This window comes from Podarcis raffonei, chromosome 14 (genome assembly GCF_027172205.1).
Source record: "Podarcis raffonei isolate rPodRaf1 chromosome 14, rPodRaf1.pri, whole genome shotgun sequence".
Taxonomy (NCBI): Eukaryota; Metazoa; Chordata; class Lepidosauria; order Squamata; family Lacertidae; genus Podarcis; species Podarcis raffonei.
In genome coordinates this window covers 52,605,739-52,618,711 of record NC_070615.1, presented here as the reverse complement: position 1 = coordinate 52,618,711, position 12,973 = coordinate 52,605,739, and the positions used below count along the sequence as shown (strand labels likewise).

The 12,973-nt window shown below is 52.8% G+C and overlaps 1 protein-coding gene across 2 annotated transcripts in view; it reads right to left on the bottom strand.

Annotated features, from left to right (window-relative positions):
• The window catches only part of CORO7 (coronin 7), a 101,584-nt gene that overhangs the window by 71,964 nt on the left and 16,647 nt on the right, over positions 1-12,973 (bottom strand). For both annotated transcript variants that reach the window (XM_053364111.1, XM_053364113.1), the window contains exons 7-9: positions 12,295-12,345; positions 6,208-6,294; positions 5,049-5,131 (exon numbers count right to left, since the gene is read on the bottom strand). In XM_053364111.1, the coding sequence (XP_053220086.1) occupies positions 5,049-5,131; positions 6,208-6,294; positions 12,295-12,345 (221 nt within the window). The remainder of the gene's footprint in view (positions 1-5,048; positions 5,132-6,207; positions 6,295-12,294; positions 12,346-12,973) is intronic.

The following is a 12,973-nucleotide window of genomic DNA, read 5'->3' as shown; positions in this document are numbered from 1 at the left end:
CTGATCTATGTACGTTGGTTGGTACACTTATGAACATTTAACATATATCTAAGACCTCAAAATCCCTATCACAGCCCTCCTTCCTCTCAACCCCGCTCCAACCTATTCCTTGCAAACAGTCCCCTCCATGTGCTGAGGCACCTCCAGAGTCCAGGGCGTGCCAGGAGGAAGGGGGCCAACAAAGCACTGCTGGGGAAGGACGCTTCCCAAAGCGAATGGCTCAGCCCTTCTTGCACAACTTGGCCGTTTGCACCAGCTGTGGGCTGCAACACACACACACACACACACACACACACACGCCCCTTCATGAGCAGCCTCCCCACCTGCCCTTGGCCCCTCTTACTACCACAACCAGCCCCCCTCCCCCAGCATCTGCTACTAATTAACCAAGAAGAAGGGAAACTGGCTCCCTGTTTGCTTCGGTCCACGAGGCAGGGGTCTCTGCTCTCTGCTTGCCCACCAGGCTTTCAAAATCCATCTCAGATGAGATCAGGAGAAAAGCTTGCGGTGGCTTCCAGAGTGGATGCCCGCCCTTGCTGGGAAGCAGTGATGCAGCCCAGGACGTGCCCCCTGCGCTCTCCCTCCCCCAGCCCTGAGAGAGGCTCCTGTGTGTCTGGAGGACAAAGCACGTTTGCGCTGGGACCCTCAGCCAGGTCCTGGTCGCCACACAGGCCAGGACCCTCTGCTGCTGCCCCACACGGGCCGATGAGCACGAAGGGACGGGGCACTGCGCACTCCTGCACCACACCAGCTGCTTCAGCAGTTTCGCTGACCCCCGGCGGCCGCGGAGCACAGAAGCACAGAATGAAAGGCTTTCAGCCCCACAGTTTGCTCTGCAAACAGCCCCCCCAGAGGACTCAAGGGCCATTCATGCGGTGTGCTTGGCAAGACGGAGGATGGGGGGGCTTTGGAACAGGGCTTGGCAACAAGGGGGGGCGAGGCAGAGAGAGAAAGAGGCGGCAGAGAGGGGGGGGCATTTGTCTTCAGAGCCAGGGCAACCATTCTGCACACATCCCCAAGCCTCATGTAAGAACCTAGTAAGAGCCTACTGGATCAGGCCCAGGGCCCATCTGGTCTGGCATCCTGTTCTCACAGGCGCTAACCAGATGCTGCAAGGAGGATCCCAGCACAAGATCCCTCTTCACCACTCCTGCAGTTTCCAGAAACTGGGATTCAGAAGCACTGCTCACTCTGACTGTTGGAAGCAGAGCCGAGCCATCGATAGCCTTCTCCTCCTCCTCCTCCATGTTGGCTCCCGGTGGAGTACAGGATCAGGTTTAAGGTGCTGGTTTTAACCTTCAAAGCCCTATACGGCCTAGGACCCTCGTACCTACGGGACTGCCTCTCCTGGTATGCCCCACAGAGAAACTTACGGTCTTCAAATAAAAACATCTTGAAGGTCCCAGGCCACAGAGAAGTTAGGCTGGCCTCAACTAGAGCCAGGGCTTTTTCGGCTGTGGCTCCGACCTGGTGGAACACTCTGTCACAAGAGACCAGGGCCCTGCGGGACTTGACATCTTTCCGCAGGGCCTGCAAGACAGAGCTGTTCCGCCAGGCCTTTGGCCAAGGCACAGTCCGACCCCCTCCTTCTGTAATCCTTGTAGAACTCTAGCCCAATGCTTGCCATTAATTTGACTCTGAATTGATTTTAGAATGAATTGATTTTAGAATGCTGTGTTACTTTTATTGTTGTTAGCCGCTCTGAGCCCGGCTTTGGCTGGGGAGGGCAGGATATAAATAAAATATTATTATTATTATTATTATTATTATTGGTCTAATCATCTTCTACAACAGGCATAGGCAAACTCGGCCCTGCAGATGTTTTGGGACTACAACTCCCATCATCCCTGACCAATGGCCCTGTTAGCTAGGGATGATGGGAGTTGTAGTCCCAAAACAGCTAGAGGGCCAAGTTTGCCTTGTGCCTATTCTAAAACCATCCAAGTTGGTGTACCTCCTTGCCTCCTGGGGGGCGTGTTTGAGTTCCACAGTTTAACCCTGCCCTGTGTGAAGAAGGACTTTCTTTCGCCTGCCCTGAATCTTCCCACATTCAGCTTCTTCAAATATCCACGACTTCCAGAGTTAGGAGAAAAAATGTTCTCCATCTACCTTCTCCATGTCACGAATAATTTCACAACATTCCATCATGTCACCTCTTACTTTCTTTTCTTCCGCCGCCCCCACCCCGTACAGCAGGAGGGGGGCAAAGGAGGCCCTTCCTGGGCACAAGGAGCTCCAGGTTGGGAGGGAAGGGGCACCCCAGTAATTTGCCCGGGGAGACAGCAGAGCTCAGCCCACCTTCCAGCACTGCAGGCAGGCTGCTAGCTGCTCTGGCACCCGGGGAGGCGGGGTTGGGGCGAGCCACCCGGGGGGCAGCGCAGCGAACGGCCCACGTAGTCCGCCTGGCAGACGCAAGCCCCACACTGCCGTTTTGGGCAGCGCTGGGCCCTGAGCCACCACATCACTCTCAGGAGAGACTAACAACAACAACAATTTATTATTTGTACCCCGCCCATCTGTGTCACACATTAAAAACTTCCCTAAACAGGGCTGCCTTCAGATGTCTTCTAACTGTTAGGTAGTTGTTTATTGCCTTGACATCTGGTGGGAGGGCGTTCCACAGGGCGGGTGCCACCACCGAGAAGGCCCTCTGCCTGGTTCCCTGTAACTTGGCTTCTCGCAGGGAGGGAACCACCAGAAGGCCCTTGGAGCTGGACCTCAGTGTCCAGGCAGAACGATGGGGGTGGAGACTCAGGCAAGCTGCAGGCCAGGACACGGGGTAAGTGCCACCCCCCGCGGTGTGCCATTTTGTCACCCCCTCGAGGATGACACCTGGGGCAAACCCCCCGCACACTGCCCTTCCTACGCCCCTGACTGCAGGAACAGTAGCAGCAGCTAATCCAGGGTCTGTGGTTGCCCAGAAACGGGGCAAAATGGTTCCCCCCCCCCTTAGGGGCTCACTTTCCCATTCCAACAGAAAGTGTGTGTGTGTGTGTGTGTGTGTGTGTGTGTGTGTGTTGATCCATATTTTGCATATCACAAGTCCAACCAAGCAGCCCAAAGCCCTCTGAGCGACTCATCTCGTTTCCAAGAGCTTGAAGGAATGGAATCTGGACGCGGAACAATACGCCTGCTGGATCGTGTTGCCTGCTCAGGAAAAGCCCCCCTTGCACAGAGGAGGCGGAAAGCAGCGCAGGAGCAACAGGGCTCCTCGTCGCTCCCCTCGCCCCCCCCAAGTCCCTCAGATCCTCTCCTGCTCCCCTCCTTATCAGGCTGAGTCCCAATGATACGCGGGGGTCACCTTCTAACCCCGACGCAGCAAGGCAGGCCGATAAGAGAGGCGCACAGCAGCCGCCAACCACATTCCTCCCCCAGCAGCGGCGGTGGAGATAGAGTCCCCCAGCCAAAACAAGCCAGCCGCCTGGAATCAATTTACTCCCTCGCTCGGGGCTGCTTGCGAGGAGGAAGAAAGGAACAGCAGCCGCCCACCTTGGCAGGAGCCTCGCAGGCCCTGCTGCAGCCAGGAAGGGGGGGTCTGTGCAGAGGGGGGCTCTCTCTGCCTCTCTCGCCAAAGGAGGCCTCCTGCAGCACCCCCAAGAAGCTGCAAGTCCAATTGACTGACTCATTTGCCCAGAGAGAGTGGGAGAAAAGAGGCCGGAGGCGATTCTGACTTTCCGCAGGCGACCAGCCACCCCAGAGACGCGTGGAAAGATCGCAGAAGGCCGGAGTGTTATTCAAACTGGGGAGGGGGAGACACCCCACCTACTGACTTCCTGCCGGGCATCGTGCGCAGACAGCACTCACTCATTCGTTTGTTTGTTTGTTTGTTCGTTCTTTCCCAATATTTATACACCACCTAATGGCAAAAGTCCTGTGGGTGGTTCGCAAGTAAAAGATCGAAAGCCATAAAATACTCTAGGAAACTAAACTCTTGCACAGAATAAAACCCACAAGCAGAGGAGGACGTCAGTACAACAAACGCAAAAAGCAGTGGGGGAAAATTCTGACGAAAAATGCCTTCATCCGGCACCTAAAAGAGGTCATCACACAGGTGATATGCAGACATCCCTGGGGGGGCCAACACTGGAAAGGCCCTTCTCTGGAGCGGCCAGCCTCATGCATTTCAGTATTTCAGGTATTTCAGGCAGCCAACAAATGCATTCGCCCAACATGCAGGGACAAAGCAACCTCAAAGAGTCCCGTGGGTTGTTGTGTTCAAAGCCTAGAAAGCTCCGACGGGTTAAAGCCAGAGGTTCCCAAATTCTTTTGGGCCACCGCCCCCTTGACTCCTCTGCCCCGTAAAAAGCCTTATTCAGAACGGCAGTTTGCACAACCCACAAAGGAAGATAGCAGCACAATCAAATTCAGAACGGTAACAGCCAATTGCACGTTTATTCCAAATCCAGTTGAGACAATTTAGTTTGATGAGCTCAACAAAATGGGTGGACGTGATTGAGGGGCACCAGCTATTGGAAATCTGATGAGCATTTACCGTATTTTTCGCTCTATAAGATGAACTTTTCCCCTCCTAAAAAGTAAGGGGGAATGTGTGTGCGTCTTATGGAGCAAATGCAGGCTGCGCAGCTTTCGCTGAAGCCAGGAGAGCAAAAGGGATCGAGAGCTTTCCCTCTCTGCGCAGCACCCCTTCAGCGAAGCAGGAAGAGAAATGGAAGGGGCTCCGCTTCTCCTGCCGCTTCGCTGAAGGGGCGCTGTGCAGAGAGGGAGAGAACAATTTTTTTCCTGTTCTCCTCCTCTAAAACTAGGTGCGTCTTATGGTCAAGTGCATCTTATAGAGCGAAAAATATGGTATTTGCACTGCCAGTGTGCCCCCCCAATCCCTTGCCTCTTGTCATCCCCAAGTCACCCAACTTCCTCCCTGGGGGGGTCATACTGACACTTAGCACTGAGTTGAGTGCACCCCTGTTCTGCCTCCAAGGCTAAACAACAACCCCCCTCACCCCCACAGTGGCAACTCCAGCCGAAAAGCACCCCAAAAGCCATGCCCGTTCCCAGCCCCCTGCCTGCCCCCTCCGCCTCACTGGTCTTACCTGGGAGATGCATCTAGGGTGATGGAGGCCAGAGAGTTGTCGAATCTCCGCGTGTCCCAAAGCCTGACTTCGCGCTCCCGCACCTGGAAAACAGGCAGGATGCTGGTCTCTGGCAACCAAAAACTCCCCACTTGGCTCCTTGCTAAGTTGCGATTCCTGCGTTGCAGGGGTCAGGCTGGATGACCCTCGGGACCCTTTACAGTTCTATGAAAGCTAACAAGAAAGAGGCAGCTCCTCCACCCAGGGGTTGGTTTCCTCCAGATGTTCTGGCCCACAACGCCCAGCCAGCACCGCCCTGTAGACTGAAACATCTGGAGGGTACCAAGTTTGGGGAGGTTGGCCTTTGGCGTCATTTCAATTGGCTGTGCTGACCAAGACGCTAGTCCTCAGGCCCTGTCTGTCAGCTCTGTGCCAGAACCGCCAGGTAGAGCACGCATCTCAGTTCCTGTCTGCTCCAAGCCCAAAAAGCAGAGTCTTTGCTCCCACCTCAGCTCATTACCCAGCACTAATTTTCGTCTTCGTGATTTCCTAAAGGTGGAAGAGCTCAGTTGGTAGAGCAGGAGACTCTAATAATAATAATAATAATAATAATAATAATAATAATAATAATATTTTATTATTTATACCCTGCCCATCTGGCTGGGTTTCCCCAGCCACTCTGGCCGGCTTCCAACAAAATATTAAAACTCAAGTGGGGGGAATGATGGAAAGCTAAGCCCAGAAACACAAAGCTGAAAATTACCCATGGAAAAATAAAGGGAAATCAGCTATGAAAAATGGGGGGGGGGGGTCAGCCGTTAAATGCTTTTGATCAAAAATCAAAATATCAAAAGAGCTATGTTCTGTGTAATAATAATAATAATAATAATAATAATAATAATAATAATAATAATTTATTTGTTTCTCCAGCCACTCTGGGCAGCTTCCAAGGAAGATTAAAAATACATTAAAATATCAATTCTTTTGGGTCGCCAATGCATTGCTGATCAATTAAGGAGGCTCAAAGGGGCCCCGAGACGCACCAAAATCTCAGGGTCGTGGGTCGAGCCCCACCTTGGGCCAAAGATTCCTTCACTGCAAGGGGTTGGACTAGATGACCCCCGGGAGCCCTTCCAACTCTTTGGCTCTATTATAAAGGGGATGGAGGCAGGTTCCGTACCTGGTTGAATCCGACGGAGAGGAGGCAGCCTTCAGCGTCCACCCAGATCAGCCGTGAGTCCTTGCCATTCGCGTGTGCCAGGACGCTCTGCAAGGAAGGAGGGCGAAAGGGCGTCAAGAGCTGGGCTGGGAGAAGAAGCCGCCCATTTCGCAGGTGCCTCACCTGGAAAACTGACTCCCACCCACTGTCTCTGCCCCGTCTCCCTCTCTCTCAGCTGTGAGTTTGGCACGGGTCCCTAGGGCCTGTATCTGAGCGGTGTGAGCATGCGCAGAAGAGAAACGAACGAGAGAAGCCCCCGGGCTTGAAAACAGGAGAACAGCTGAGAGAGGATGACGCAGGGTCCCTCTAAATCAGCCATTCTTCACTTGTGGGTCCCCAGATGTTGTTGAACTACAACTCCCATCACCCCTAGCTAGCAAGGCCAGAGCTCAGGGATGATGGGAGTTGTAGTCCAACAACATCTGGGGACCCACAGGTGGAGAACCGCTGTGGCTAAGCTAAGGGGGGAAGTAGGGCAAAGAGACCCCAAAGGGTGAAAACATCATGGAATCCAATCTCAGAATCACAAGGTTGGAAGGGAACCCCAAGTCCAACCCGCTGCTATGCAGGAATCCCTGACAACCTCTGTTTAAAAACCTCCAAAGTGTTGGTCATGATGCTGGTTTTGTTCTTTGTGGTTTTATGGCACTGTGGGTTAAACCACAGAGCCTAGGACTTGCTGATCAGAAGGTCGGCGGTTCGAATCCCCATGACGGGGTGAGCTCTCGTTGCTCAGTCCCTGCTCCTGCCAACCTAGCAGTTCTAAAGCAGGTCAAAGTGCAATTAGATAAATAGGTCCCGCTCCGGCGGGAAGGTAAACGGCATTTCCATGTGCTGCTCTGGTTCGCCAGAAGCGGCTTAGTCATGCTGGCCACATGACCCGGAAGCTGGACACCGGCTCCCTCAGCCAATAAAGCAAGATCAGCACCGCAACCCCAGAGTTGTCCGCGACTGGACCTAACAGTCAGGGGTCCCTTTACCTTTAACTGCTTTAAATGACCTCGGGAGCAAGGGGGACACCCCACCCCACCCCCAGCTCCAGCTCCAGAGTCTCACGTCCCACTGCTCCCAGCCCCATGTTCAGGTTGGAGGGAAAGACACCCCCCCAAAAAAATCAGCCCTTGGCCTCAGAGGGCATGTTTTTTTTGCAGTCCTGCTGCAATCCATGCACCCCAGTCCAGAGGGTAGGGGTTATTCTGTGGGGTGGGGGGTGGGGGCAGAAGAGGCGCCTTCCTTTGGGCAGGTTTGGCCACTTTTCATTCATCGGTTCTGCAGTGAGACTTTGAGTCAGAGATCAGCACAAACATTAAAAAAGGCTTCTCCCAAGAGACTCAGACACCATAAAACAGCAGCTGATACATGACACAAAATTGGAAGCAAGCAGAATTACCAATGAAAGAAGAATGGAGGATGGAAATGATGGACTATGCAGAATTAGATAAACTAACAGGAAGAATTCGAAACCTGCGGGACCAGAGAGTCTCAGAAGACTGGAGTAAATTTTCGGATTATTTGAAAAGTAATTGTGATGAACAGATTACGCTAGTAGGCTTGCAAGAAGTTTTGTAAGGTGAATTATTTGAAATATTGCAAAAAAGACAATGAGGGGAATTATTAGTTAAAGATAATTAAAGGTAATATAAAATTAAGAAATGCACAATAAGTGATAAGAACAGAAAATCATCAGAGGTGTTGACGGAAGTCCAAAAATTATTGTATAAGATGAGAAGTTTTGTTGTATGAATGACAATTAATATGTTAAAAACTAATAAAAACGTATATATATAAAAAAGCAGCTGATACGATAGCAAGGAAATGGTCTTTTTTTGAACTTGGCAGATTGCAATTTCTTAGGTGGCGAGTTTAATTCCTTTTTAAAATTTTACTCCTCCCAAAAGTAAAACAGCTGGCCTAATTCAAACATGTAGTGAGGAGCCCCTCCCTCCCTCTCATCTCCTGCCATCACTGACTTTCAGCCCCCATAAACCGGCCTGCTGCTGGCCCCCTCCCACCCCCCTTGAGAGAAGGGCAGGCGCTGGAGGGACCCCTCCCCCCAAACTCACTCTCCCCCCCCTTCCCTTCCTGCTTTCTGAAATGTACATTCTGGTCATTTGGGCAGGGGGCATTGATGGGGGCCGTGGGGGGGACACACTGACCATAGGTGTCAACTTTCAGATTTGAAAATAAGGGATCAGCAGCCTAAAAAATAAGGGATCAGCAGCCTCACCTGTCCCGGGGACAGTCTACAGGATATCTAACAATCCGGGATAGCAGCGGGAAGCAGCGGGAAACAGCGCTGGAATAAGGGAATTCCGCAAAAAAAGGGAAGGTTGACAGCTATGACACTGACATTTAGCCAAGCTCCTCTTTTAAAGCTCAGATCAAGAGCCCGGCGGTTCGGAAGACAAAGAAGCATCAGTCTGCGGAACTCTGAGCCTACCTCTACTTTGCTTGCAGTGGCAGTGGGAGACGTCGAGAAGGGCAAGAAGATCACAGCATTGTAGAGTTGGAAGGGACCCCAGGGGTAATCTAGTCCAACCCCCTGCAACGTAGGAATCTCAATCTCATTGCCCCACAGTTGAAAAGGGAGGCAAGCACAAGGCTGGCCTTAACCTGCATGGTCTTTTTGGATGAAAGACTGGTCAAGCCGAAGGTTTCTCTTACACAGAAGCCCACAAAACAAAGGTATAGCCTTATTTATTTCACCCAACAGATGGAAAGGACTCTCTGAGGAGATTGGGTTTCAAACTTTCTATTTTCACATGTCCTTTGTTGCAACACCTTCAAGAACCCTCCTCGTCAGCCAGAGAACTTTGATATCATGGATGGTTCTTAACATATCTACTGGTTCTTGTACAGCGGAACCTGGGTTGTCAGAAGTAATCCATTCCGGAAGACCGTTCGACTTCCAAAACATTCAACAACCGGGGCGCAATGGGCGGCCGGCAATTTCAATGGAGAAAATGGAGAAACGCACCTCGGAAGCCATTCGACTTCCGAGGCACATTCAAAAATGGAAACATTCACTTCTGGGTTTTCGGCGTTCGGGTTCCGAATCGTTCGGCTTCCGAGACGCTTGAAAACCGAGGTTCCACTGTATTGTAATTTAAAGAATTGTGCCATTGGGCTGGAATGAATACAGTCAGGGTGACCGTACGGTCTCCTGATCATGTGATTTAAAAGAACAACAACCCTATCCAAAAGAAAAGTTTCTGCCCATGGAGGGTCACACAAGGGAGGCCTCTGGGTCTACCTGGGCCCCCAACTCATTTCTTTGCAGGCCCAGGAAACCATAGCCCAACAAGAACACTGAGCATGCGGGAAACCAAGACCGGGGGGTTGGCACATGTTGCATGTTCAGGCCCTTCTAGGTGCCAGAGTGGTATCGAGACCAGAGTGGAACTGGCCTTGGCACAAGAGCTCCAGATGCAGATGTTGTGGGGCTCCATCTGGCCAGTTCCCCTCAACATGGTGTTATGGACTTTATATGATTGTTAAAGCTAGGAAACTTCCCTGAGCTGTCAAGTTGAAAGGATACATTTATGCATAATATCTGTAACATTTAACAACTTTAAAGATGTGCCCCCACCCCCGTAATTTCCGTAACAGTTGCGAGTTGATAGGGTTACTGGGAGTAATGGTTCAGCAAATGTCTGGGTTGCACCAGGCAGAGCGAAATCCCTGCAAAGCCCAGTTCACACATCTCAGCAGCCGGAAGCCCTGGCGCCTGAGGCCAAATAACGCCCCCCCCAGCCCCCTTCAGATTTCCAAGGAAACTGCCCGAGAGCTGGAAGAGAAGGAAGAGGGTGCAGCCGTTCAAAGGCAGCTGCAGAAAGCGAGGCGGCAAAGTCTAGGGAGGGAGCATTCAGCCACATCAGCATTGGCAAGAGGGGGAAACAATTGCCTTACACACACAAACACACCAAAGCCGCAGCCTGCAGCTCTGGGTCACAGCCTCCCGGAGAACTTCAAAAGCTGCCCTATAAGCAAGACGTTGTGCCAGAATCTCCTTCCCAGACTTTTGCTCACTTCCTCCGCCTCCTTCCAGACACAGATTCCTCCACCTCCACAAGTAACAATTCAGAGTGTGCGTCACCTTCTCTCTCTCTCTCTCTCTCTCTCTCTCTCTCTCTCTCTCTCTTTCTCTCTCACACACAAACACACAACACAGCCTCTTGAACCCCGTGGGCAGCCCAGATGGCCAAGTGCAAGACTCACAGGGCAGAGGAACAGGGATCAGTTTCTCTCCTTCCACAGCTGGGCCAGGGGCCCCACTGGGCTCCCGAGGGCCCCAGAAACAGAGACTGGGCCCCTGCTGCTCTCTGTGGCTCTTCCAGGACTGGCTACCCCCCCCCAAGTCAATAGTGGGCTCTGCAGCCCCACAGGTGCCACTTCCACAACAGCCCGTTTCTACAGAGTGGGGCCATCCCAGCAGAGATGCAACACAAAGGCCCCGATCCTTGCTGCCAGCAGCTGCACAAGCATTGCTGTTGGGGCACCCTGACACTGTCCCCCGCAGGGGGCCAAGGAACGGGGAGCTGGAGCTCCTGCAGGGACCCTCTGCCTTGGGTCCCCATCTTTCTCCCTGCTCAGCCTCCCCGTGGCTTCCTCATTTCTGGACGGAGGAGCAGCGATTCGGAGGGGGTGGGGAGGGTGAGAAGAGAAGCGGAAGCCCTGAGCCCCCCCCCTGCTCCGCTGGGGAGCAGGAGCCTGAGAGCGCCGGCCGCACGCTGCTATAAATAGGCCTTCCCAAAACCTAGGCCAGCTCCCTTCCAGAGCTTCCCACGGCCTTCTTGGGAAGAGGGAAGGCTGAGGACGTCCTCCCAAGCGGGAAGGACACTTGGCTGCCGAGGGTGGGAGCCAGGTACCCCCGAGGTGACCTCTGCGGGAGGGAAGTGGGGGGTTGGGAGAGGGAGAATGAACGCCCCCCCCCGAGCCTCCCTCCCCCCAAACAATCCCACAGCTGGATCTGGAGCATGAGAGGTGCGCACAGCTGGCTCCCACGCAGAGGGGAAGGGGTGGGCAAAGGGGAGCTCTTCCTCTTCCTCCTCCTCCTCCTCCTCCATCTTCCCAGGAGCCACGCCAGGTAAGAGAGATCCAGAGCGGAGCAGACATGGCTTGCTCTGGGGGCAGCCCCACAAGGTGCGGGGGGGTTGGCACGGTCGGAGGAGAAGGGGGCACAGAAGCAAAACACCAGCAGCAGCCGCCAGCGCAAGGCAAGCCAGGAGGACTCGTTGAGACGCACAGGAAAATCAGGCGGGGGACAAAGTCTGCACCAAGACAGCCCCTTTCCAGGATGACCAAGAGCCGCAAAGGGCAGCAGATTGTTTTGAAAGGAAAAGTTTGCTGAATGCGGAAGATCAGCAGGGCAGGGCACAGGCCAAGCCCCTCTGGCTAAGACGCTGCTTTCCTACATGAACTAAAACAATAAAATGGGTTTTGTTTTCTACGTGGGCATCCATACATGGACTCCGGCCCCTCCAACTGGAGGCTGACATGGTGCAGGAGAGGAAGTGTTTTGCCACTTGACTCTGAGGAACTGGCCCAGGCTGGCAGCCACAGGGAACACCAGCCCTTCCCCTGGCTGGCCTGGCACCAGCCTTGCCAGGTCCCACGCCTATGAAATTAGGGCCTCTCCAATGGAAAGAGACGATCCATGAATTTGTGTAGTGAGTGCCACAGTTTGTGCTGCATCAAGGACTTCCCTCCCGGAGCTTTGTCAAAGCAATAAGGGGCATTTGAGGGCTCAGTGTGGGTGTCTCCACACATGATTCGATGCTGATGGAGCAGAGGTCTAAAACATTTGGAGGGCACCTGGTTGGCAAAGGCTAGGCTAGCCACACCGCCACTGTGGCTCTCACTAGCCCAACACCCAAGTTGACGCTGTGAGCTGTTAAGAGGGGCAGGAATCCTGGGGTCCTGGAACCCAAGGAAGTTGCTCTGGAGGAAGAGCAACCAGCTTTAGACAGGGTGTCTCCACACAACCCAGCCCTGGCAGTGCCCTCTCCCCAACCCCACCCTGCCCCCAAACCAAAGAGGCCCAGATACCTGGCAAGCCGTAGGTTTGGCACGTGGGTCAAAGATCCGCAGCTTTTTATCCTGAGGACAGAGAAAGAAAGGGAGGTCATGAGGGACTGGGTGTTCGCCACAAATGCAGCAGCCGATTTTCAATTTAGTCAGGTGCTATATGTAGAACTATGATGCTTAAGTGTCCACAGTATCCTTGCAAGAGAGGATGGAGAGGAAGGCAGAACTTAGCCATGATCCAGTGACCTCCTGGCACCCCAACCTTTTACAGTGGGTACCAGCCAAAGCATAAATAAAAGGTATAATCAACAGTCGCCTGGTTTGCACACTTTGCTAAGCCGTGGTTTGTTGAGCTTAACTCTGGTTTGTTTGTCCAAACACACAACGGCCATCAGCTATAGGCTTGCCATACGTCAGGAAAATTCCTGACATGACCTGGTTTTGGGGTGCAAAAATGGCGTTGGGGGGATTTTGCTGAATCGGCAAAATGTCAGGGAAAACCTGGATGTATGGCAACACGATGGAAAAAGCAGCAGAAACAGCTCAAAAAGCTTAAAATCACTATTTTGGGGTTAGGTTTCTTCCAAAAAGTTGAACAATTTGGGTTTGTTTCCAAAAAGAAAGCTTAACAATTTTGGTGGTTTCCTTAAAAAAGCTCACCAATCTTGCAGGTGTCAGGAATATGGCAACCCTAATCAAC